Source organism: Coturnix japonica, chromosome 1 (genome assembly GCF_001577835.2).
Source record: "Coturnix japonica isolate 7356 chromosome 1, Coturnix japonica 2.1, whole genome shotgun sequence".
Taxonomy (NCBI): Eukaryota; Metazoa; Chordata; class Aves; order Galliformes; family Phasianidae; genus Coturnix; species Coturnix japonica.
The window spans coordinates 1,786,829-1,810,045 of record NC_029516.1 but is presented as its reverse complement, the minus strand read 5'-3'; the positions used below and the strand labels follow the sequence as shown (position 1 = coordinate 1,810,045).

Genomic DNA, 23,217 nt, shown 5'->3' with positions numbered 1-23,217 from the left:
GGAAAGTCACAGGGAAAAATCAACGCAAAACCACAAATGTGGTTTCTGTAAGATGCGAATCTGGGCCATCCAGGCTACTCGTGGTCCATAGGTTAATTCAGTTTGTTACCTGGGGATTCCTACCCAATTGATTTTACATCTAAAAACTACTAAAGAATATCCAGAGCTGTAAATAGAGCAGGGCAGAATAAGTATCAGCAAATGGAGAGACCAGGCTTTCTTGATTATTGCTAAAGGAAGAATTAATGCCAGTGGCTGAAAGAAACAGCTGTACAGGTATCTCATAGTAAGACCAACAACAAAGCATCAAAGATATCTTGCTTTCTTTCCTAAAGTTGTTTACTTTCTTTTCTAGAAATAAGAGTCAATATTATACAATAGCATCACAGAAATGTCAATTTACTTAATCTTCCACTTTACATGGGAAAAAAAAAAAGTGTTAGTGCAAGAAAAAATAGATGGAAATAGAAAATGCATTAAAGGGCACAGAACTAACATCCTGTTCTTAAACACTGAAATAAGATTTTCCTAAATGCTAGACCAAGAACAAGGGCACCAGCTCCAGTGTAAAACCTCCATCCCTGGCACTTCAGCACAGGTCTCCCAGTATTTCAATAATCTGTGGTAAAGATGCTACTACGTCTCCAAAACCTTACTTTTCTGCAAGCTGAAGAAGCCAAGCTTCCTCTCCTCATAGGGAAGACATTTCAGCAGCTAATCATTACTGACCTCAAGCCAGCTGATCAATGCCTTGTACTGACGGGTCTAAAACTGCATGCAGTAATCTAGATGTGATCAGAAAAGTGCTGTACAGAAGAGGAAAACCCCTCGCCATACTAGATTAGCTTCTGTTTGTACAGCCCAGGATGCTGTTAGCTTACTCTGCCTCCTGGACTCAGAGCTAACTCATATGAAATATGCTGCCTTCCAGCATCCAGTTCCTTTTCAGCAGAGCTGTTCCCTAGAGGGCAACCCCAGCCTGCACTGTAGCAACTGATTGCTTCTTACCTGGTGCAGGACTTCACATTTATCCTTGTTACGTTTCACAAGGCTCCTGTTGGCTCACTCCTCCAGCCTGCTTAGGCTCCTCTGGATGGCAGCCCTGCCCTTGAGCATATTGACAGCGCCAATCTAACTGGAGTCATCTGCATTGAGGAATATGTGCTCCACCTTCATATAATCTGGAAGATTAAATCTTTTATATGAGACAAACTCCAGCTGTAATTCATTTCTTACCAGCCTCCAGGCAGGGGAGATCCATTAACCACAACTTGCTGACCCTGACCAAAGTTTTTCAGTCCAGCCTGTCTTTAGGCCATCCATACTCTAAAATCCTAATATGGATGCAGTAATATTGTAAGAGCACTGAAAGTCTTGCTGAAGTTGAACTATGTGACACTTACTGTCCTTACTTCATAGACAGATTCCATCTTTTCATAGTCAATCTCTGCTTCTGTCTCCTGCTGAAGCTCCTCCTAAGCTCTCTCATGAGTTCCCCATTTAATGAGACCACACTCAGGATAGATCTATTAATTCCCTTGAGGATGGACTGCTCTTGCACTAGGGTTGCCCTTAAAGACCTGAAGCTTTCCTGAACTCATTCCTCAGAGCTGCCTCCCATGGGATCCTACTAACAAGCCTGAGGAAGCTTAAAGTTGGCTCTACTAAAGCACTGAGTGACACAGGTCCTTTACTGTCTTTTCATAATGACATTAAGGTAACAACAGCAAACATAAGAGTTAAAAATAAATAAAACAATCCTCTGCATCCACAGCGTAATTTGTTTCTGTAATAACAACCAAAAAAAACCAAAAAGCCGAGTTGCAGAAACTTGATAATGTAATCACTTCTTTTTTTTTAACTCATTCATAATAGACCACCATCTTCCCAGATATCCACTATACTAAAACGAATTAAACCATTCCATTTGTCTGTTCCAACTGAAGCTTTAGGTATAATGAATCCAAATAAATAAATAAATAAAAGCACTCTCATCTGACCAAATTACTTTGCATCAATATTGCTTTAGGAATTACAGACGTACTTTAAAGATTTTACTCTTGTTAAATATTTTAGTGCATTCAATACTACTCAACGGTCATAAAATGATCCGAGCAAGCAGGGATGTTTTAAGACGCAGTATTTAGATGTCAGGTTTCATTGTAAATGTATGCAATTTCATTTTCTAACCCGAAACTGAAGTCAATAAATACATCATATACCAGCAAGCAGCAAGATACTCACTTATACACATAATCCAATCAATTATTCCTCAACCAAAAGCTATCAAAGACTTGAGTTAAGGATTGTTTCTATTGTCTACATAAATTAGAAATTCTTGAGGGAGAAACAAGTGTTGTTTATCTAGAATACATCGTGATATAAATGTAGGCTAAGAAACTGCCAAGTTCTGAAGTCAGCCAGCTGGGAATCCAGAAGTCTTCGAACAACACCAGTCTTTAATAACTCTCTTCAAAAGCTATGAGAGATCCACCCAGATGCAAACACAAGTCACTCTAACTAGATTCATATGCAGAAGAGGAGGAGCCATGCGATACACATCTCATTATCAGCACCAGAGGGTTTAATGAAGAAACCAATACCAAGCACAACTGCATCACAGCAAGAGGAAGATCTCCAGATTTGGGACCCAGTCTCCAAAGCCAGAGTAGTTCAATACTAAGTCATCAGAGCACTGGCTTTGATATGAGTGTCCTTCTTGTAATGATACCTTATCAGACAAGTGCAGACCCTGACAAGTTAAGACAGAGTTAGAAAATAAATAGCTTGACTGTTCTTACGGCATCAAAGAAATTCAATAGTTTGTAATTCTTCATCAAAAATCATTCAGTGACAGAGGAACAGACGATATGGCAACATGCACTTAAGTATAATTTAATCTTCTTAAATACAAATCACTTGAGCAACAGAGGTATAACCTTGATTATCCCGTGTAAATACAAGCACTTCACCTAAATTACTAGCTCTTAAAGCAAAACTACAAGTAACATCTCCCAAGCTTGCAAAGGGTTGAGTGACTCATTAAGCCTTTCAATAAAGGGAAAAAAAGAAAAGCATGATTTCCATGCACAAAGAGAAACAGAAGACCGAGCAATGTGTAAATTGTGAATTAGTAAAGACTTTCAGAGGCGTTCCAGCCTTCATCTCTGCAACCACATCCCAAAAATCCCATTTTCTGTTTCACGAGGCTATTTCCATAACTCAATTTTGAGGATAAAAAAGTAGCAGGTATCACAAGGAAAGCAGCTAGGATGCACAAATATTATTTCACATAAATCATTTGCTTAGAATAAATTCTCCACTGCAGTAAAACACATCATCATCATCATAGGGATGCTATTCAAACAAAAGAAGATGGACAACCTGGCAGTTCAGGCACAAAACTTCAGCCCTATTCCATCCAAACCTTACTTAGGCAAGCTCCAAATTCTAAGTAATTCTATTGAGCAATCTACATTTCAGCAGCCACGTGACAACTTGAGCCTTTTTCAGCACTGATATTTTATCAGCTTTCAGTATGTCACAGTTCCACCATTTACAAAGCTGAAAAATAACCTCTAGAGCAGCAACATTTGGGAGCATCATTATTTATAAAGCATTCTGGGGTGGGTTCACCTGAAGCCCATAGGCTCAGACACCTGAACTCTTCACCCTGGTATTCCTGGAGGGCAGTTAGTCTCATTCTCAAGTAATCATTTCAAATAAAACACATAAATTAGCTCCCAAAATATCTTTTTCTTTCTGTTGACCACAGAGAGAACCCAGCTATGATAAAGCCACATACTCCATAAATAACTTCACACAGAATCACAGAATCACAGAATTACCCGGGTTGGAAGGGACCTCAAGGATCATGTAGTTCCAACCCCCCTGCTTAGCAGGGCCACCAAACATACACCTTTACTAGATCAGGTTGCCCAGGGCCCCGTCCAACCTGGCCTTGAACACCTCCAAGGACGGGGCACCCACAACCTCACTGGGCAGCCTGTTCCAGGACCTAACCACCCTTCTAGTAAAGAACTTTCCCCTAACATCCAACCTAAATCTTCCCTCCTTCAACTTAAAACCATTTCCCCTAGTCCTGCTATTATCAGCCCTTTCGAAGAGTTTACTCCCCTCCTGGATGTAAGTTCCCTTCAGGTACTGAAAGGCTGCAATGAGGTCACCCCGCAACCTTCTCTTCTCCAGGCTGAACAAACCCAACTCCCTCAGCCTGTCCTCATAGGGGAGGTGCTCCAGCCCCCTGATCATCTTTGTGGCCCTCCTCTGGACCCTTTCCAAAATTTCCATATCTTTTTTGTACTGAGGGCTCCACACCTGGACACAGTACTCCAGATGGGGCCTCACAAGAGCAGAGTAGAGAGGGACGATCACCTCCCTATCCCTGCTGACCACCCCTCTCCTGATGGAGCCCAGGATCCCATTTGCTTTCTGGGCTGCCAGAGCGCACTGCTGGCTCATGTTAAGTTTCTCATCTATCAGGACCCCTAGGTCTCTTTCAGCTGAGCTGCTCTCAAGGACAACTCCTCCCAGCCTGTACAGGTGCCTGGGGTTCTTCCGGCCCAAGTGCAAAACCTTGCACTTTGCCGTGTTGAACCTCATTAGGTTCACCCGAGCCCAGCTTTCCAGCCTGTCAAGGTCCCTCTGAATGGCATCTGTTCCCTCCACCGTATCGACTGCACCACTCAGCTTGGTGTCATCAGCAAACTTGCTGAGGGTGCACTCCATTCCCTCATCGATGTCATTAATAAAGATGTTAAAGAGTACCGGTCCCAAGACAGACCCTTGAGGGACGCCGCTCGTTACCAGCCTCCACCTGGACATAGAGCCATTGACCACCACCCTCTGTCTGCGGCCTTTCAACCAATTGCTTATCCATCTAGTTGTCCACCCATCAAATCCACCTCCCTCCAATTTGGAGATGAGGATGTGATGGGGGACCATGTCAAAGGCCTTGCTCAGGTCCAGGTAAATGACATCGGTCGCCTTCCCTTCATCCACCAACGCCGTCACTCCATCATAGAAGGCCACAAGATTAGTTAAGCATGACCTTCCCCTGGTGAAGCCGTGCTGGCTGTCTCGGATCACATGCTTGTTCTTTATGCGATCAAGCATGTTGTCCAGGAGGATCTGTTCCATAATCTTCCCAGGCACAGAGGTGAGACTCACCGGCCTGTAGTTACCCGGGTCGTCCCTGCTTCCCTTCTTGTAAATGGGAGTATACTTCAGTTAAGCAATAGAAAACCAACTTTCTGTGCTTAAGCTGAAAGAAAGATGACACTCATTCAAGGTCCATTTCTGACACACTTCTTATCAGGAGGTGAGATTTGGGGTTTTTGCTTTGTAAATAGCAGGGCAGAAGGCCCCTTAGGAGTACTGATATCATGAATACTTCTAGAGAACTCGTAAGAAGCCTTCCCTGAACCTTAAAGGCTCCTCACAGTCAGCAAACATAAATCACAAGCTCCAATTCTCTGCCACTCATTTTCATTTTCATGTTCACTGTGCTGAACTATTTTAAATTAGACTACATGCAACCGAGCAGACCTCAATAATGAAATAAAAACGTTAGGAAAGCCATCATTTTCAGACAGCAATCTGTACAAACTGTACGCAACTCATTCTCGCTCTTCCTCGATAGGGAAATAACATATCATTCTTTTATCATTTGCTTAAGTATATTTCAACCACAACTCGCTATAAAGGAAACTCAATGTTGATTAAACACAAAAGAGTTTTCACTTCAGAACTCAATGCATACTTCACTGTATGGGTTTTTTTCAGTTAAAAAAAGAATTTATTTAACAACAGAGAATAACTTCGGAAACCAAGTCCATAGAACAGTTATGTTTTAGATTTTATTGTTAGAAGAAAATTAAGAGTAATTTAACTCATCTAAAAGCCCATCAAACTGCTTCTTTCTTCGAAAGGAAAAATGTTAGATGTCAGACAAAAATCATATCAACGAAATGGCAATGAGTTCATTACAATAATCTGAATGACACTCCATGTTTTTTCCCCCCACTAATACATAGGAAATAAATGCATACCTGCACCAGGTGGTCGGCGCTGAGACTGCAATCTTCCACTGGGTGAAGAAGGTTCCTTCATACGATCAATGACACTATCAGACAGCTGAAAAACATAACCATCAGTCAGACTGTATCTCCTCCTCCATCTCCACTACCATCAGCCCCTCAAAAATGAAATAAAACTTATTTAAAAACATAGGATAGAGCTTCAAAATAAGACATAAGAACAAAAATGTTATCGACAGTATAAAATAAACTATTTAAACCATCTCCGCCCTCCTTTGTGGGGCGATCGCTTCTCTGTGAGTACAAAGACTGAACATTTTGCTTCTCACAGAACACAAGAAAGTGGTACAGTCAAACAGAGGACACACCACCATCCCTCAGCACATCATTACTTCTATTAAATATGGCTTCTTGCCTTTCTCAATTGATTATCTATTGGATGATGGTCAAACGCCATGCTGTGCAGATGCAGAACTTCATTCTAATAGAGCTCTCAAAGCACTGGAGCAACAGCAGTCATAGCAAGGACTGTTATCCACAGAGTTCAGCCTACTGCTGGCATGTGCACACCCAAAAACACTCACAAATTACAAACAATCAAACAGAGAGTAAGAGTAGTGCCCAGTATCAGACCTACCGTACCCCAAGGTAGAGCACAAGGGCTGCCCTTGAAGTAATGCCTATTGGTCCACAGCGTCAAAGGTGGATGTTGGTGGTATGGCAGTATATGTTGAACCCTCCCCTCCAATATCTATTACATTTTTTTGCTGTGCAACAGAGGCAGAAGAGGGACAGTCTGACAAAGTGGCATCTGACACAGGGATGTGTGGAACTGAACTCCTCCATGTGGCAAAAATTGCATCCACTGACATTCATCAACTCTTGCTGAATGTTTATGGAGACCAAACAGTGGATGTGAGCTCAGTGAGGTGGTACTGCCTATCACTAGTTATATCAATCCGTTTTTGTTGCCAGTATTTCAAATTACAGGATACTTTAAAGAAGTTGCATAGGATACTATACAGAAAATTCAACAGCACTTCCTAGTTACTCTGGTGTAACTTAAAAGTGTCAGTAATTTAACAGTAACTTAAAGTTACCGCCACCTATTTGACCAAGACCATTACACGACCAGACCAGGGAAAAATTAATATGACAAAAGAAAAAGCAGGAATTAACATCACTTTTTGTTATGCAACACTCCTCTCTACCAGCAGCAATCAAAGACACCTAATCATTCCTGCTATGAACTGCAGCATCTTCTGTTGACAAACTTCTGCACTGCACGATTTTGCAGTGTCTTGTGCCACAAGTTATCTGTCCTTTGCTACGTTACAGGCAACAGCATGAATGCTTCTGTAGAGTGAACTGAAAACCAGATATACAGAACCACAGAATCACAAAATGCTGGCTCACATGGCTTGTAAAAGAACGTGGGAACATCACAGAATCACACAGAATGACCCGGGTTGGAAGGGACCTCAAGGATCATGTAGGTCCAACCCCCCTGCTAAGCAGGGCCACCAAACATACACCTTTACTAGATCAGGTTGCCCAGGGCCCCGTCCAACCTGGCCTTGAACACCTCCAAGGACAGAGCATCCACAACCTCCCTGGGCAGCCTGTTCCAGGGCCTAACCACTCTCCTAGTAAAGAACTTCCCCCTAACATCCAACCTAAATCTTCCCTCTTTTAACTTAAAACCATTTCCCCGTGTCCTGCTATTATCAGCCCTTTCGAAGAGTTGACTCCCCTCCTGGGAGTTAAGTTCCCTTCAGGTATTGAAAGGCTGCAATGAGGTCACCCCGCAACCTTCTCTTCTCCAGGCTGAACAAACCCAACCCCTCAGCCTGTCCTCATAGGGAGGTGCTCCAGCCCCCTAACTCATTTCGTGGCCCTCCTCTGTGACCCTTTCCAAAATCTCCATGTCTTTTTGTTACTGAGGGCTCCACATCTGGACACAGTACTCCAGATGGAGTAACATGAGCAGCTCTGAGACGTGGAGGTCAGAGGAGGTAGAACAAGTTCTTCCAGTCACACATCTCTCTTAGCACAGCGTTAGCTCTGCCCTTGGAGACCAGCTGCACTGTCACAGGAAGCTTCGTGCCAAAGAAGAAAGCGATTATCCTGAGGATAATGAAGAGTGAGGGGAGAAAACGGGCAAAACTCAACAAGAGAAGAGAACAAGAGACAGACACCGGCAGCATAATGGCACAAAATAGGGAGAAATACGAGATAGACGCTGGGTTAGCCAGGCCCCACGTGTCCCTCAGATTAGAATGTGTCCCGTTACAGACCCCCCAGGCCCGGTGGAGCCCCGCTCTCACCCTCACACCCTTCACCACCGTGATGTTCTCATTCTCATCCGCCTCGAAGGTGACTCTCCTTGTGCTGCCGCTGCCGCCCATCTTCACCCGGCGCTACAGGCCGCAACCAGGGACAGCCCCAAGGAGACTCTCCGCGCCCGCTGCCAGCTCGCCTCACAACAACGCCGCCTCTCATTGGGCCGCCTTTCGCTTAACCCCGCCTTCCTCGCCTAGAAACCTTCTTCCTATTGGCTGCGGGGCCGTAGACATGGAAACCGCGCACACCCGGAAAAGCTGGGGAAACTTTTTCAGTTCGAACTTCCCGAGGTTGGGGGGGCAGACTACAACTCCCAGAATCCTTAGCTCTGAGAGGAGGGGGGTGGAGCGCGGTGCTCGTGTGCATGGCCCTCTGGGTAATGTAGTTCTTCCCTCAGCCCAAAGAAGTAATAGTTAATAGTACCTCAAGACAAGCCCCTGTGCAAAGTGTCCCTCGGAGCTGTGCTGGAACCCACAGGCTGATCATAGAATGAGTTGGAAGAGGGACCTTTGAAGGTCATTTAGTCCAAATTAGCACCTCAATCCATTTTTATAACGTTATAAAATTACCATTAACCCCCTTGGGCCATTAACTCCTTTCTTTAATTACCATTACCCCCCCTTTGGATGTATAATCTTCGTTCCAAGAGCTGAATAATGTTAATAACACAGAATATATTTTCTCTTCGGCCTAAAATAAAAAGTTCATTTGGCTGCTCTGCAGGTAACATCTGTTCTGTAGGTTGGATGGGGCTGGTAGCCTGCCTGGATTGCCAGATATAGAGAACTATAGAGATTTGTGCTGGGGAGAGGCCTGAGAGGAGAATGAAGTGTTTTCTAGTGTATAAACCTCAGAAAACATACTGCATTTTGGATGCCACCAACGTAAGAAGCATCTCTGAATTTCTCTGTCGTAAATGTGAGGCGAGAAAGGCATTTACATAGTAAGTATATATCACAGAATGCTAGAATCATTTCAGTTGGAAGGGAAATTTAAAGGTCATCTGCTCCAACTCCTTGCAATGAACAGGGACACCTACAGCTCCATCATGTTGCTCAGAGCCCCATCCAGCCTGACCTTGAGTGTCTCCAGGGATGGGACCTCTCTGGGCAACTGGTGCCTCACCACTATTACTGTAAAATCTCTTCTCTTTTAGATTGAAACCTTTTCCCTTTATCCTGTCATAACAGACCCTACTGAAGAGTCTGTCCCCTTCTTTCTTATACCCCTTCTTTAGGTCCTGAAATGCTGCTCTCAAGTCTCCCAGGCGCCTCCTCTTCTCCAGGCTGAACAACCCCAACTTGCTCAGCCTATCCTCAAAAGGAAAGTGTTCCATCCCTTGGATCATTCTTATGGCCTTCCACTGGACACACCGACAGGTCTATACCTCTGCTTTGCACTGGTGAAGAATAATAATAACCATAACAATTTGCAAAGTCTTTTTGTCACAGAATCACATATTTGTAGAGGTTGGAAAGGACCAGTGAGAGTCATCAAGTCCAAGCCTCTGATAAAGCAGGTTTACTATAGTAAGTTGAAGCTGATACAGAAGATTTTTTGGCCCCCCTTCCAAGTCCACTTCCTGGCTTGAGGAAGGCAGTCCTATTTGTACTGAATGACACTGATTCCTTCCACTCCCTTGCAAGACATCTGTCCCAGTGTGTTTGCTGCTGATCACAATGGATTTCTGCAGCCTGTGTCAACTGACTCATTTCATTTCTCTGAGTAGATATAAACATCATGTTGGTTGTATCAACAGCACTGCTCACATGTTCTCAATATATTTTCAAGCAATTTTTATTTGGATTTAAAGTGCTTGTCAGCGGGCATTTCAGCAGTATCTGCCTTCCTCGGGGCTTAAGATATTGCTGAAGCATTGGCCGATAGCCACTTTACTACCAAATAAAAATAGCTTGAAAATATATCAAGGACAGATGAGCTGTTCCCTTGATGTATGTGACGTAATGTTGATGCCTGTTTTTATAAATGTTAAACTAGTTCTTATGAGGGGTGAATATTAGAAATTCAACACTCATGTAGCTGTAAACTTCTAAGGGAATAAATGGACTGTGTATCTGTTTGGCTTGGCACTTTGTGAGCACCAACAAACTGAGAGTATAGTTGGTATTTTTCTGCATCAGGGTCAAATTGTATTTATTCAGTTAGCTATGGAACTGTGGTGGGAATGCCTTCTCCAGTCCTGAATATGTTTTCTAATATATTTGTCCTCTCCTCTGCTTGGAGAGTTCTGAGAAAATACTCGTGTCTCACTGAGAAGAAAGATTTATATTTAGGAATTAAGGTTTTAACAACAGCTATTTCCTACTGTGGGTTTTTATGTTTGCTTTGAATGATTTGGAATTACAGAACACTGAAATATATGCATAGATCGTGGGCAAGGGGAGAGATCATTCTTAAAAAACAAATGGTCAGAAATTACAACCCCAAATTGCTTTGGGTCATTTTAATGTGTCCATAAGGTTCAGTCACTGTAGAAAATCAGGACTGAGGTACCCCAGAATTTATGACTCCCCTATAATAGATGGAAATGAAAGACTGTTTGCTGCAGGCCAGAGTGATCTATATGTCAAAAGCTTTTCTGGTGGACTGTTAAACATGTTTGAGAGCTCTTTCAAGGACATTGCTAGATGAAAACTATTACAAATCAGGGGTAGAAAAATCTACTTTGCATTTGCAGACAAAAAACCGTTCATTGACAACTGCCAAATACACTCATGTTTATTTTGCAACTCTCACAAGTGATCTGCAAATAGAAGGAGAAGTTGCTCTGTGTATAACTTCAAAAGGTTTACATGTTCTCAAAAGTAACATGCATATTTTAAGACTAGTATTTAGCAATGTGGTATATAGATTTGGCTGCATCGTGGCATAGAAAAAAACAACAACCTAGTTTAGACTAACTAGTGCAAGCTGCAGACGTAAGTAAAACATCAAAAAGGAGCTCAGCGTAGAATAATTTCTGTTACCACTCAGCAGTGTTGATCCATCTACAGGAGTTCTATGCAGCTAAGTCAGGCCTATTTTGATGTGTGTGTTACCTCAAATGACTGCATCCCAATCTTCAGTCATAGGAAAACTTTTCTGAGGTATATATGATTAAGTGACATGACCAAGGTCATTCAGTAGGTCAGCGCCAAAGCAGAACATTGGTCTTTCGTATCAGTTCTCTTTAGTGCTTACTAGAGAATACTTTTCTACTAAGAAGAAAAGATAAAGCAAGAGCAAAGTGACACATAAAAATATAGCAATCGATACAAGCTCATTAACTGCTGCTGATTCTTGTTTGATCTGAAAGTATTTATGAATTGTGTAAGCTGAAAATCCATCTCAAACTGGTAGGCTTCAAATATTTCATCGCACAGCTGAAAAACAAGCAGTATTTTACTAGATTAAAAACATTGACTTCTCATGGTGCTGTGCTCTTTTCCACATACTCCACACATTTCTATGCACAGATAATAACTGATACTTCATTAAAAAGCGGTGCTCTTGTCCAGTCTGGATTTGTTCTTTCCTGAACATATTCCTTTGTGGTAGAAATAGTTATCATACCACTTAATACTCAAAATGTTAGCTATAAAGTGAAGCCATAGAGTAGTGAAGAACAATGTTGCCAGACATTCACTAACAAATAAATCCCAATGAACCCAGGCATATGTCAGTATTAAATTTCAGACTGTTGTCTCACGGCTTATAAAATGCCATGAAAACACTTGATAGGTGAGATGACATATAAAGGCTCATTGCACACATGCTGTGAGTTTTTATTCTGCAGAGGGTCATCCTGATCAGTCCCTGCCATGGTGAGTGTGTTGTACTGTATGACTCAAAGTGGTTGTCCCTTGTTGGTAATCTAGTCCTTAGAAACTTTCAGCCTAAAAAAGGACTTTGATAGTTTCTAGGTTCCTCCTGTCAGCAATGGCCAGAATAGCAAAGTCTGCAAGATCTCCAGGTTTCCTGTTGGATACAACATCCCACAGTGCTTTCTGCTCTAAGGTGAAACTTCATCTGTAAATAATGTTATCATCAGTGAATTCCGGGTGTATCAGATCCTGCCTTCCTTGGTATTACTGGCACAACTTTTGGTACCTGTTACAGCTGCAGGACGTGTTAAGCTAAACCATCAAATTCTTCTAAATGAGTTTTTCATACATATTTAAGAGCTTATAGAGTTATATAGAGGGCAGAATACATTCCCTTTCAGCTCTAGTTCAGCTCTTCCAGAGGCTGAATGTCCATGGCTTCACTTAGAATCAATGCTGCAGTCATTGTTTGATTTTTCACAGTGTTTTACTCTCATTAGTTTAAGACAGGGGCATTTTACCACACGCTCAGTAGCACCCTATCTGCAATAGTTACCAGTTGGTATGACAGGAAGAACCACTTCCATAAGGTTTGTTTTCTTGTGCAATGCAAGTTAACAACCTTATCAATAAATAATAGCTGCTTCTTATTATTTATTCTGAGCAAAAAAAAAAGTCAAATTCTACTCATCATACTCGTTGCAGGCATGAGACTGGATTTCTAGTAGGTGTCTGAGACCTCCATGTGATGAGTGCCAGCTGCAGAATACCACTGCTTCCTCAAGATCACTTCTAGAGTGCCTGGGCTATTGTATTATTCTTAATTACCCCGTTGGCTACTAAGCCACTGTATACTGGATTATGATTATACACAAATCACCCCAGAGATCTCTGTACTTTCCACAGAGGGCAGCCTGGTTTCCATGTCTTGCAGCACTATCCACATTAAGCTGTTGCAAAGCTTGTTTAGTTAATGCATATTGTGCAGTTCAGGACCCTCAGATTTGTTTGTGGGCTTCCAAGCTTACTATATTAATATTATGTCATATTAATGTGTGATTATTTATGTTGATATACTTTTATCTGACTAATGTGGTTCACATCAGTAGCAAGTGAGCTGCAGAAGTTGTAGCCAGCCTGTCATTTCCAAGACCAGATTTGATTCATGGTCTCATTTCCTGTTTTTCCTCCCACTGCTCACAGCTCTTTTTTTTTTTCCTTCTCCACGGTCCATTTATTAAATGTAGAGTTAGAAACACAATTAGAATTTATTCAAGTCTATAATATCTGAATACGAAATCTTTGGAACAATAAAAATTCTTTCCCAAACCTGTCTTATCTTGCTTGCCTGTTCAGATGATGAGCTCGGCCTTCCTTACTGACTGAATGGATGAAAAAGAAGCATCAGTTCCAAGCAATGATGGTATGAGAAAATCTGAAACTTCCGAGCGCTGCTATAAGGCCTGCAAGCACAAAAACACCATGTCAGGTAAATAATATTTACATGGCTTTCTGTATACACTTATGTGTGAAATGAACACCTGAAGTGTTGTGGTGCTAGGCACTGATACAGCAAAAGTAATTGGTGAAGTCCCAAATAGAAGTGAGGAAGAACGGTTGAACAGGAAGCTGATCCAACTGGGGTTCCATCTGAAAGCATTTCTGAAAGTAAAGAGTGTTCCTGAGTAAGCAATTAAATTTAGTTTTCAAAGGTACCAGAGGTGTATATGGTGCCCTCATCCTTCCTTCACCTGTGCCACTTCAGGAGTTCCTGAGTTGTAGTTTAAACAAGGGCAAGATAGGGGCAGATACAAGGAATGAGCTAAGAATATTTCCCTTTCTTCCCCTATTAGCATACCACAGGTGTACTTCTAAAGGGAAACTAACACTCGAGGGGAAAAAATCAAACTATCATTTGCAGAACTGATCATAAGAACTTTCGTTACAAGGACACATCTGTGGTCCAGGCACAGCCAAGTACATTGTACAGGGAGCTGAATTCACACTCTGACAGTATATTTCTTAAGCTATGGTTTGCTTTCAGGTTGCACTGTGCATTCATGCATTCCTCTGTGTCTGGTCAGATGAGTCAGATGAAAGCACTTCTATTCTAGGTAATATTTTGAGTTTCATAGAGCACATTTTCCAATTGGAGAGCATCTGAAAACATTTCAAAGTGTCCGGTCTATCTCGTACAAATAGGTTTCTCAAACTATTTCAAAAGAGGCACAGTACAAAGCTTGTGGTCTGTCTCTTGGGGTGGTTCATCCAGTTTGTGACAACAATCTCCTGCTGCTTTTAGGCAACAGAATTACTCGGCTGGCCAAGCGTGAGGTGTCTGCAGTACTGCCCAGAAGAGTGCTGGTAAATGAGCTCTGCAGTTGAGTGTATGATCACAAACAGCTCAGGTCGTGGCCCTACCACAGCTGATATCTCCCTCTAGAGGTTGGTCCCCTTAAACTCAAATGAGCATCTTAATTAAGGCGCCTATTCTCGAACTACGTTTAGAGATAACAAAACAACGCGATGCAACTGTTTTCCTAGGGAAGGAATACATGCCTAATGTAAGAGGTCTAACAGCCAAGCACATGTTTGCACTGATGAAATCAGGCTTAACTCCTTCAGGCAGCTCAGGTATTTGTCACAATGCCCTGAATCCATGATACTATCTGTGAAGACACTTACAAGGAAAAGCCTAAGCATCTCTCTGTGGTGTAGGAAGCTCAGAACTTTGTTGCACTGAAATGTATGCTATGAAGTAGAACAACGAATTTGTTAGACCAGATAATACTGTAACATTATAGTAGTGCAAACAAGTAAATATTTTTTGAAGACTCATCAATAATGAGGTTTGAACTGTTATACAGAAATGCCTTTTTACTCCATTCCCATTATCTTTGGCATGATGCTCATCCTGCCAACATCCCTCTGCATCCCAGGGCTGACAGGTTCAGTCTCCCTTGAGCCAAGTCAGGGACAGGCTTACAAGTCATCTCCACCCTGAGGCCTTCCTTGGAAAGACTGTGATGCCAGTGGTGAGGTTTCTACCTCCTCATTCTTGGGTCCCCAAAGCCATCTTCATCATCCTCTCCCACCTCCTGCCCCCTTCCCCTGGCCTTCAAGGGCAGAACTACCCAGTGTCAGAGCTGCCCCATTTCCCAGCCCTTGGCCACTGAGCTCACCCTTGTGTCCTGTGGGCATGGGACATTTGTGATCATGAGGATGCCCAGCTTAGCTCACAGCAAGCATAGACCTATCCTGAGATGCTGCAGTGCTGGGTCAGCACAAAGCCTATGGGCTTCAACTGATGGTAAAAATCACATTTACTACACATTTGTAGGCTACGTTATCAATGTGACAAGGTCTGCAGGACAGAGAATTAGAACAGTGAAAATAGTTGGAAGAAACAAACATATTTGGACATCCAGAATGGTCTTCAAGTCTGCCACAGAAACTGAAGCCTCACTTCAATTTCTAAAAGCCTGTAGAAAACAAAGAATGATAATTCAGATTTAACTGCTATATATATACATATATATTAATAAATTAAGATGCTTCTGGCAGTGCAGGACAAAGAGCAAAGCTTTTTGTTTTCATCTTTTGGATTGTTGTTTTTCCTTTAATACACAGGAAGGTCTAAGGGACTATAGAAAATAATTTCTTAGTAGAGGAAGTTTATAACTGGATTGTACTGGATGTCACAAAGAGATTCATGGATCCAGGTGATTGCCGAAGAGGGGGTTTGGCTGTCAGAGGTGGTCTTCTGTGCCAGCTTCATTGCACTTGCCTTCATAAACAGACAAGTGGCTGGGACTGCAGCACAGAGCTGGGTTCAAGCTGCTTTGGTACAAAAGCAGAAGGATTTAGTATTTAACATCAATGTCAGCAGAAACGTTTCATGACCTTCAACAGGCCTCTGCCCCCTATGGAGTTATTCATCAGAAAACTTGGCTGGGCTGTAGCATCATCTTAGACACATTCAAGTGCCTCCTGCAGAGAGCATCAAGGGCTCGAGGACTCAGCATTGATAGTCTCTGTGGCCTCGCTCCACTGGGGCTTCAGTCACAAGGGCTGGGAGCTGCATTTTCAGAAGCAGTTTTTTGATCATTATCTATTCTTTCTGCTCTGCCTGAAGAGAGAGAGATTTGAAGTAATCTCAGTTAATATTCGCTTCTTCTTCCATCGTATCGTTAGATGCTTCCTTTACTACTTCAACTTTTTGAGGCTGAAATGTACAATTCCTCTCTGGAAAACAGTTGTCTGATACTTCTGCTTAATATTCATGCTTCCTCACCACCAAGAAAGGTACCTAGTCTCGGAACAGGCCTGCACAGTGGGCAGAGTGAGCAAGTAGCAACAAGAGGATGATTGTGGTGAGCTTTGCAGAGACGCACAGCACTACAGACTGAGGGGACAGACTCTCCATGAGGACCTGGACTCTGCTTCTCCGAGCACCCCAAGTGATGTGTAAACTTTCCACTGCTGAAGAACTCAGCCTTAGCCCAAAACCTTAACATGAACAGCCGTGCATTCCCCATGCATGTTCTAAGCCCGGTTGGATGGGGCCCTAGATGACCTGATTTAGTGCCTTGATTTAGTAGTTGGCCACCCTGGCCATGGTAGATAGGCTGGAACCAAGTGATCTTTGAGGTCTCTTCCAACCCAAGTCATTCTATGATTCCGTGATCCCCAATCCCTTCAGCAAGCATCAGAGGAGTCATCATGTGTTGGAATATCATCAACACAGCTACTAAAAGGATTGTTTCTTCCTTTTTAAAAGCTTATTCAGCATGCCTGTTATATTGTTTGACATAGTTTGAAATAACAGTCTCATATGTAAAGAGAGACATAAGATGCATGCAGAACTGTTCCAAAATGGAAGGTCATTATTAGTAGCTTGGTGTCCAAGAGAAAAAGCAATACTCAGCAGTCCTGAATACTAACTTCACTGAAACTCTTCATATGGTCTTTTCCACAGGGAAACTCATCCCAAGTGAACTAACCTTGGTCTTAATATTTGGGAGAAAAGTAAATCTTTGCTTAAATCTAATACCCTGAGTGATACTGGAGGAAAAAGGATCAACATCACTTAGGTAGAAATTGCCTGAAGCTGGATATATTTTGTTCTTCAAGCGATCTTAATTTCATGCATCCAAAAAGAAAATGGAGTAGCGTTAGATTGTTTCTTCACACAGTAGTCTTGAAGAATTTCCCCCAGGGTGATCATTTTTATTTAATTGAAAAGTACCTGCATTCCCTTTATCTCATTATAGTAGCTTTAAACAAGATGTAGTCCATGGGAATCAATGGGGAAAAGTCCTCTATTTGCCATCCAGGGTATTGCATTTACACTGTTTACTTTTCCAGTAGTAAATCTTCAAAGAGACTGTCAGCTAAGTTAGTGAAATGCCATAATAATTAACAAGAGATTAAGCAATTCGTGAGTAGTGTAACTAATGCAAGGAAGTGAATTTACCTCTGCATTTAACATGAGTAACACAAATAATGGCATTCTGCCCCCTGAATTTAGAAGTATTCTAGAATTAGAGGCAGTACAGATGAGAGTCCAGGAAACAATTAAAAAGTTAAAACAAAGCTTGAAAATGAATCAGAGAGTTTGATGTTTTTGTCTTGACATGAAGATTGATGGGTAATTTGATTGTAGTGCTTAAGCACTTTCACAAAGAGAAAATATTGGAGCTTTTCAATCCAAGAGAATAGAGTATAATAGCAGGTGGATGTTAAAAGAAGAGCCATGCATTTTGCAGAACAGATCTACAAGGAACTGAGACTATCCCACAGGAGGGGGTAAACCTTCTGGCCCCTACCTGCGTGTCCACCACAGGTTCTTCATCATAAAGGCAGAAGTTATTTGTTAGTGGTTGAAACTGAATGAATGGCATCTGTGAATGGCGCAGGTCAAAGCAGGTGATCTAATGACTTGGAAATAAAAAACTATGCCTGTGACTGCTAGGATTTCTCTATCAACTTACCCGCCTATAGTAGGCATGTGGGAGACAAAGAAAAGGAACAAACTCTCACACTGCATTGGAAAGTGAGGTATCTACTCAGATCTGTGTGGGGTCATCCTATGCAAACAAGAGAGTGTAAGTCAGGAAACCATACCCTGATATTGCCGTTGTTAAGCCCCTCAGCCTGTGCTGAAAGTGTGACTTTCAGAAATGCAAGCTGGCTGAGGCTCACATGCCTCAAAGCAACCTGTCACACCAATTTCTGTCAGCATTATTCCTTCTGACAGAGGCCAGAGCATCCAGTATGGGCAGTTATCAGTACAATAAGTCTGGTCCATCACTGAGATTGACTCAATCTAGCAGAGAGAACAGTGGTCACACATTGTCCCTTTCGCTCATACACCCCGGTAGACTCCAGTTTGCGCTGACATTTCTCTACCTCCTCCAAAGAGTCATTCTGTTAAGTTTTTTGCAGCAGAGACAACCACAACAAAACGTAAAACACCGTATTGTTTGCCAGTATGGATGGAATGGTTGAATCCTCTGTGAAACTGCAGATTGATTAATTATACATGACCCAAGCAGATTATTTACTCAGTAAGCGACTACCACAGGATCTTTTGTCTTGTTTTGAGTCTTGCTTGTTAATCTGTTTGATTAGGCAGTTTGTAAATAACAGGTAAATAAAAATTGGGATTATTAAACACAACTGGTGAGTAAAGGGCAGCCAGTGCTCACATAAAAGAACAGTGAAAGAGTAAGATTTTTTTTTTAATCAATTAAAATGGTAAATAAGGAACAAAGCAGGGAGAGAGAAACAAAAATGGCCACCTAAAATGTAGATTGCTGTTTTGAAAAATCCTGAATTACCTTATAACTGCATCTGTATAACATACTGAGCTTTAAAATCTTCCTACCCATTACTCACAAAGACATTTGGAAGGTTAAGATTACCCCTATTTCACAGATAGAAAAGCTGAGCTGCAGAGCCAAAGAGTGTCTTGCTCAAGATCACATTGCATGCTTTTGTCAGAGGACCTTGGTGTTTTCACTGTGGGAAGATGCCCTGTGGAGCATCCTGTTCATCCAGGCTGGTGCACATCTTCATCCCAGCCCTGCTCCACTTTTGTCCCCGGCTCCATTGTGTGCTCCACAAGGTTTCCTACTCAAAATGCCAAGGGGAGCAGAACCAGAGCCCCACAAGTTGCTTACCTGCCTTGCAGTGAAGATATTACCTAAATCTTCAGCTTTCTGTAGTCTGAACATTGCCCTCCTTCCACTGTAAATGGGGACCCTTGGGCTGAAATGAAGCGGTATGAACTAGCACAAATCTTCTGTCAGTGCACATCTTTTCTAGGAGAAATGAATGCAGACTTTCCATTCAATCACAACTGCTTAAAAGAACCGAGCTTTCATAGTCAAGCGCTCAAATGTTCAGAGATGCCAGCAAGCTCTCTGAACATTCTCTGTGCATATGCATGATGTAGAATGTTAATTACGTGATCCCATACTGTTCCTTTTCACAGGACACCTACCTTCAGCGTACAGGATAATGGTACTCCTCTAATGAGCAGCTATGTGATATTTTGCTTTCACATTGTGGTTCCGTGTGTGGCCACATGCTTTCTTTTTCTACGCACTATTCAATCCCAGCTCTCAAGGCAGTGATTAATGTTCTCAAGGACTTCTCCATGGCAACAATCAATCTGTCATTCCCTAATTTTCAAGTGCTTTACTTTGAGACATGAACAGGGTTTTCTGTTAAACTGATATGTGTTGTGCCCTATATTTTTAATACTAGGCTTTGCTCTGGGATGGAAACCTTAACTGTGTGCATCTTCTTTGGTTTCAAAGATTGCTCAGGTAGTAGTAGCAGAACACTTTCCACTCCATATGACGTGGTTGCCTGTGATAATTGGGAGACACATCTGCTGATGGAAAAGGGACATTTCTGTCCCATACTTCTACTTAGGATTAGTAATAAATGATTGTATACAACAAAAATGTGGTAATTTACAAGACTGTTGGGGAAAAGAAGCCAAGATATTCACACAGAAATAAATGGGAGCACTATAAAGCAGTTGCCCTTTAAATAACAAAGTCTATGCCCAGCCGTGTGTCCTCAGCCAGAGTCCTGGATTACTCCATCATCAACCACTGTGTAAGTTTGGTTTCTATTTTCATTGCTTAGAGGTAACCATCAACAGATGGTGTTTTGAAACACTCGTGGTTTCGGCTAGTAGAGTTGCTGTTGCCAACTGTCCTGTCCTCCAAGTAGTGATTAGATTTACTATTATTAATAAATAATACATAATAATGATACAAACAGTCCAAACCCCGAAGTCCTCAGTCCTAAGCAACTCCTACACCCTTCGGTACTTCGTACTCATATCTTCAGATGACTAAGTGTTTTATTGAACAGAGCCAAGTCCTCCTTTCTGATCTCTGTTAGCAATCGCTATCTTTTTAATACAGATTCCCATGGCATCCTCCGCATAAGCTCTCACCAATGGGAATCCCATATGGTGGTTAGAACAGAATTTGCTCATGCAGGACTCAGCCATAGAAACTTTAATCAAAACTTTCATTAAATACCGAGAGCAGAGGAGACAAAAACTCTGGCCTGCTTCACGCATTCATATCTAGTTGGCCCCTTCCAATTCCACAGAACTCAAGTGTTCATTTGAAAGGAAAAGTGAAATCCCATTCTTTACAGTTATTGTGATAACCTTCGGTACATGGCTGGAAGGCGAGCCAATGACTTCTACCTGAGCAAATATGTGCAGTATAAGGCCAATCCTTGACAATAAATGAATTTCTTGTACTACTGACTGCTGGGAAACAGTACAGGGTACACTGAGAAAACAGCAGAAGGTGAGAGAAAATCCAATTTAAGGCCAGACTTCAAAAAGGAGAAGGGCCTAACCCTGAGAGTCACTATTCTGTAAGAGTAACTCCTACACTCAGTGAAATTAAGGGCAATACTGCAAGGAAAGAAATGCACTCAGTGTTGCCCTGGAGAATCAGGGAACAGCAAAGGAAAGGGGAAATATATGAGACAGGAGTGACAGGTGCAATCCGAGAGTATAATTAAGGAAATCATATTTCAGGACTAGAGTATGATATTATTCCAAGTTGAGAGACTGAGCTGAGGAAAAGTACAAATGACTTGCAAGGTTGTGAAGGTCCTAAGAGAGTGTGAAGCTCCTCATAATCAGCAACACGATGCAACCAGGACATATCATCCCTCTCCCACAGAAAGCAATGCAATTTAAATCCTATCATATTTAGCATATAAAATACTTCTAGGCAACTGCTTAAATAAAGACCTGCCTGCTATTACACACCCTGATTGCTCTTGGTGACCAGGTTAGGCATGCTGCTGTTTCCTATAACACTGCTTCTACTTAAATTCTGACTTTAATTGTACAGACCAACCTCACCAGCAGCTTTGCCAGAGAAAGGTCTGATGATTTCAAAACTTGGCCCAAAGCTTCAGAGTAGAAGTGGCAGTAAACATTAGTCACAGAAGCAAACTAATTTGTTTTCCATATGGCATTTCCAATGGAGTGTGGAAGATTCACAAGCGAAATAATAACTACAAATGAGGAATACTTTAAAAAAAAAAAAAGATCCCTGTGCATCACTTAAAAGGATTTTTTAATTAAGTCAACAATTGATACGTTGGAGATGACATTGGCAGCCAACTTATGTTTTGTGGGGTTTTGTTCTCAGGGACAGAGCGTTGTCAGGGGCAGTGAAATTCCTGCATGTCTTCAGCCCTGGGTGCTGCTGAGATGGAAGAGAGGAGCGTTTGATTCCCTTTGGAAAATAAGGGCAATAACGTGGTGAATATTTTCTTAATGACGTTGTTGTCTGTAGAAGAAAATTTTGCTCTGGAAGATGAAGGATCAATATTACCAGTAAAGCCAAGTCAAAGACAGATGCTTTAAGACACCCTCAGAGCTGTACCTGGCTGAGCTCAAAGCCAGCTCAGGGCTGGAAATTATGCTGCAGGGCAAAACAGAATCAACTTCATGAGATCTCAGCCCTAAGGGAATGAAGCCATTCCAGACTATTGTTATGGAAAAAGAGGGGGGAAAAAGGGAGAAGGATACATAGAGAAATATATATACAATAAGGATGGAGCCAATAATTTGTTAGCAGATTAATACTGTGAAAGCTGAGAATCTGTTAGTCCAATTAATATTTTGAAAGCCTAATGTTCCAAAATTACTAATTAATGTTAATTATTGACTCATCAATGAGGCAATTTGAATTACTATACAAAAAATAAGCTTTCCTAGACATGACTCCTTTTCTCTGGTGTGATGCGACTTTCTGCACTTAAGATGGGAAGAAATATGAGACTTGTTTGCTCATACTCACTTGCAAGCAAGTTATTTGACAACTTTCACTCAATCATTCATGTTCTATCTCACAAATCAGCCTAAGGACAGTACTCCTGTCTGATTTTCACTGCCAGTCAATCACAGGGAACTTTCAGAAGTGAATGGTTCTACTTCCACAGACAGCTGAGTGTGTGGAAAGACTTAGACTTCATGAGTTATATTTTGATTTCTAGTAGAAATGCTGATTGTACGTTTATTTTTTGGGTCCTGACTGTTCAGATCTTCATACAAATTTGGATTACTCTTCTTATCTCTTAATGGCTGTCTAGAATAAGCACAGAGCCCTGTTCTGAAAGCAGAAAATCTTGAGTGTGGCAGAGTGAGGCTGAATTAATGAAATGACCCTCACTGAAAGACAGCTCAGGCCTAAAGCATCACATCCCGTGGGGAAATGTCCACTTCTATCACATTTGCTGTTCAGGGAACTCAAAACATTTTAAGGGTATGATTTTTCTGAAGAGCCTCCAGAGAATATAATTCTTCCTTCTCTCACTCAAGTTCTTTTGGGAAATGCACAAGTCAGACAAATAGAACTTTTTGCCAAGATTATAACAGAACAGGCCATAGGCCACACTTTGTTGAATATGGAGGAACAGGCTGTTTGTGC

General features: G+C 41.8%; 1 protein-coding gene across 4 annotated transcripts in view; it reads right to left on the bottom strand.

Moving 5' to 3' along the window:
* Positions 1–8,555, bottom strand: part of CHCHD3 (coiled-coil-helix-coiled-coil-helix domain containing 3) — a 146,149-nt gene extending 137,594 nt beyond the window's left edge. For 3 of the 4 annotated variants that reach the window (XM_015861502.2, XM_015861569.2, XM_015861656.2), the window contains exons 1-2: positions 8,387–8,555; positions 6,072–6,156 (exon numbers count right to left, since the gene is read on the bottom strand). In XM_015861502.2, coding sequence (XP_015716988.1) covers positions 6,072–6,156; positions 8,387–8,467 — 166 coding nt within the window. In that variant the 5' untranslated portion in view covers positions 8,468–8,555. The remainder of the gene's footprint in view (positions 1–6,071; positions 6,157–8,386) is intronic. The other variant, XM_015861752.2, reaches the window with a different exon arrangement.
* Between the last annotated feature and the right edge of the window lie 14,662 nt (positions 8,556–23,217).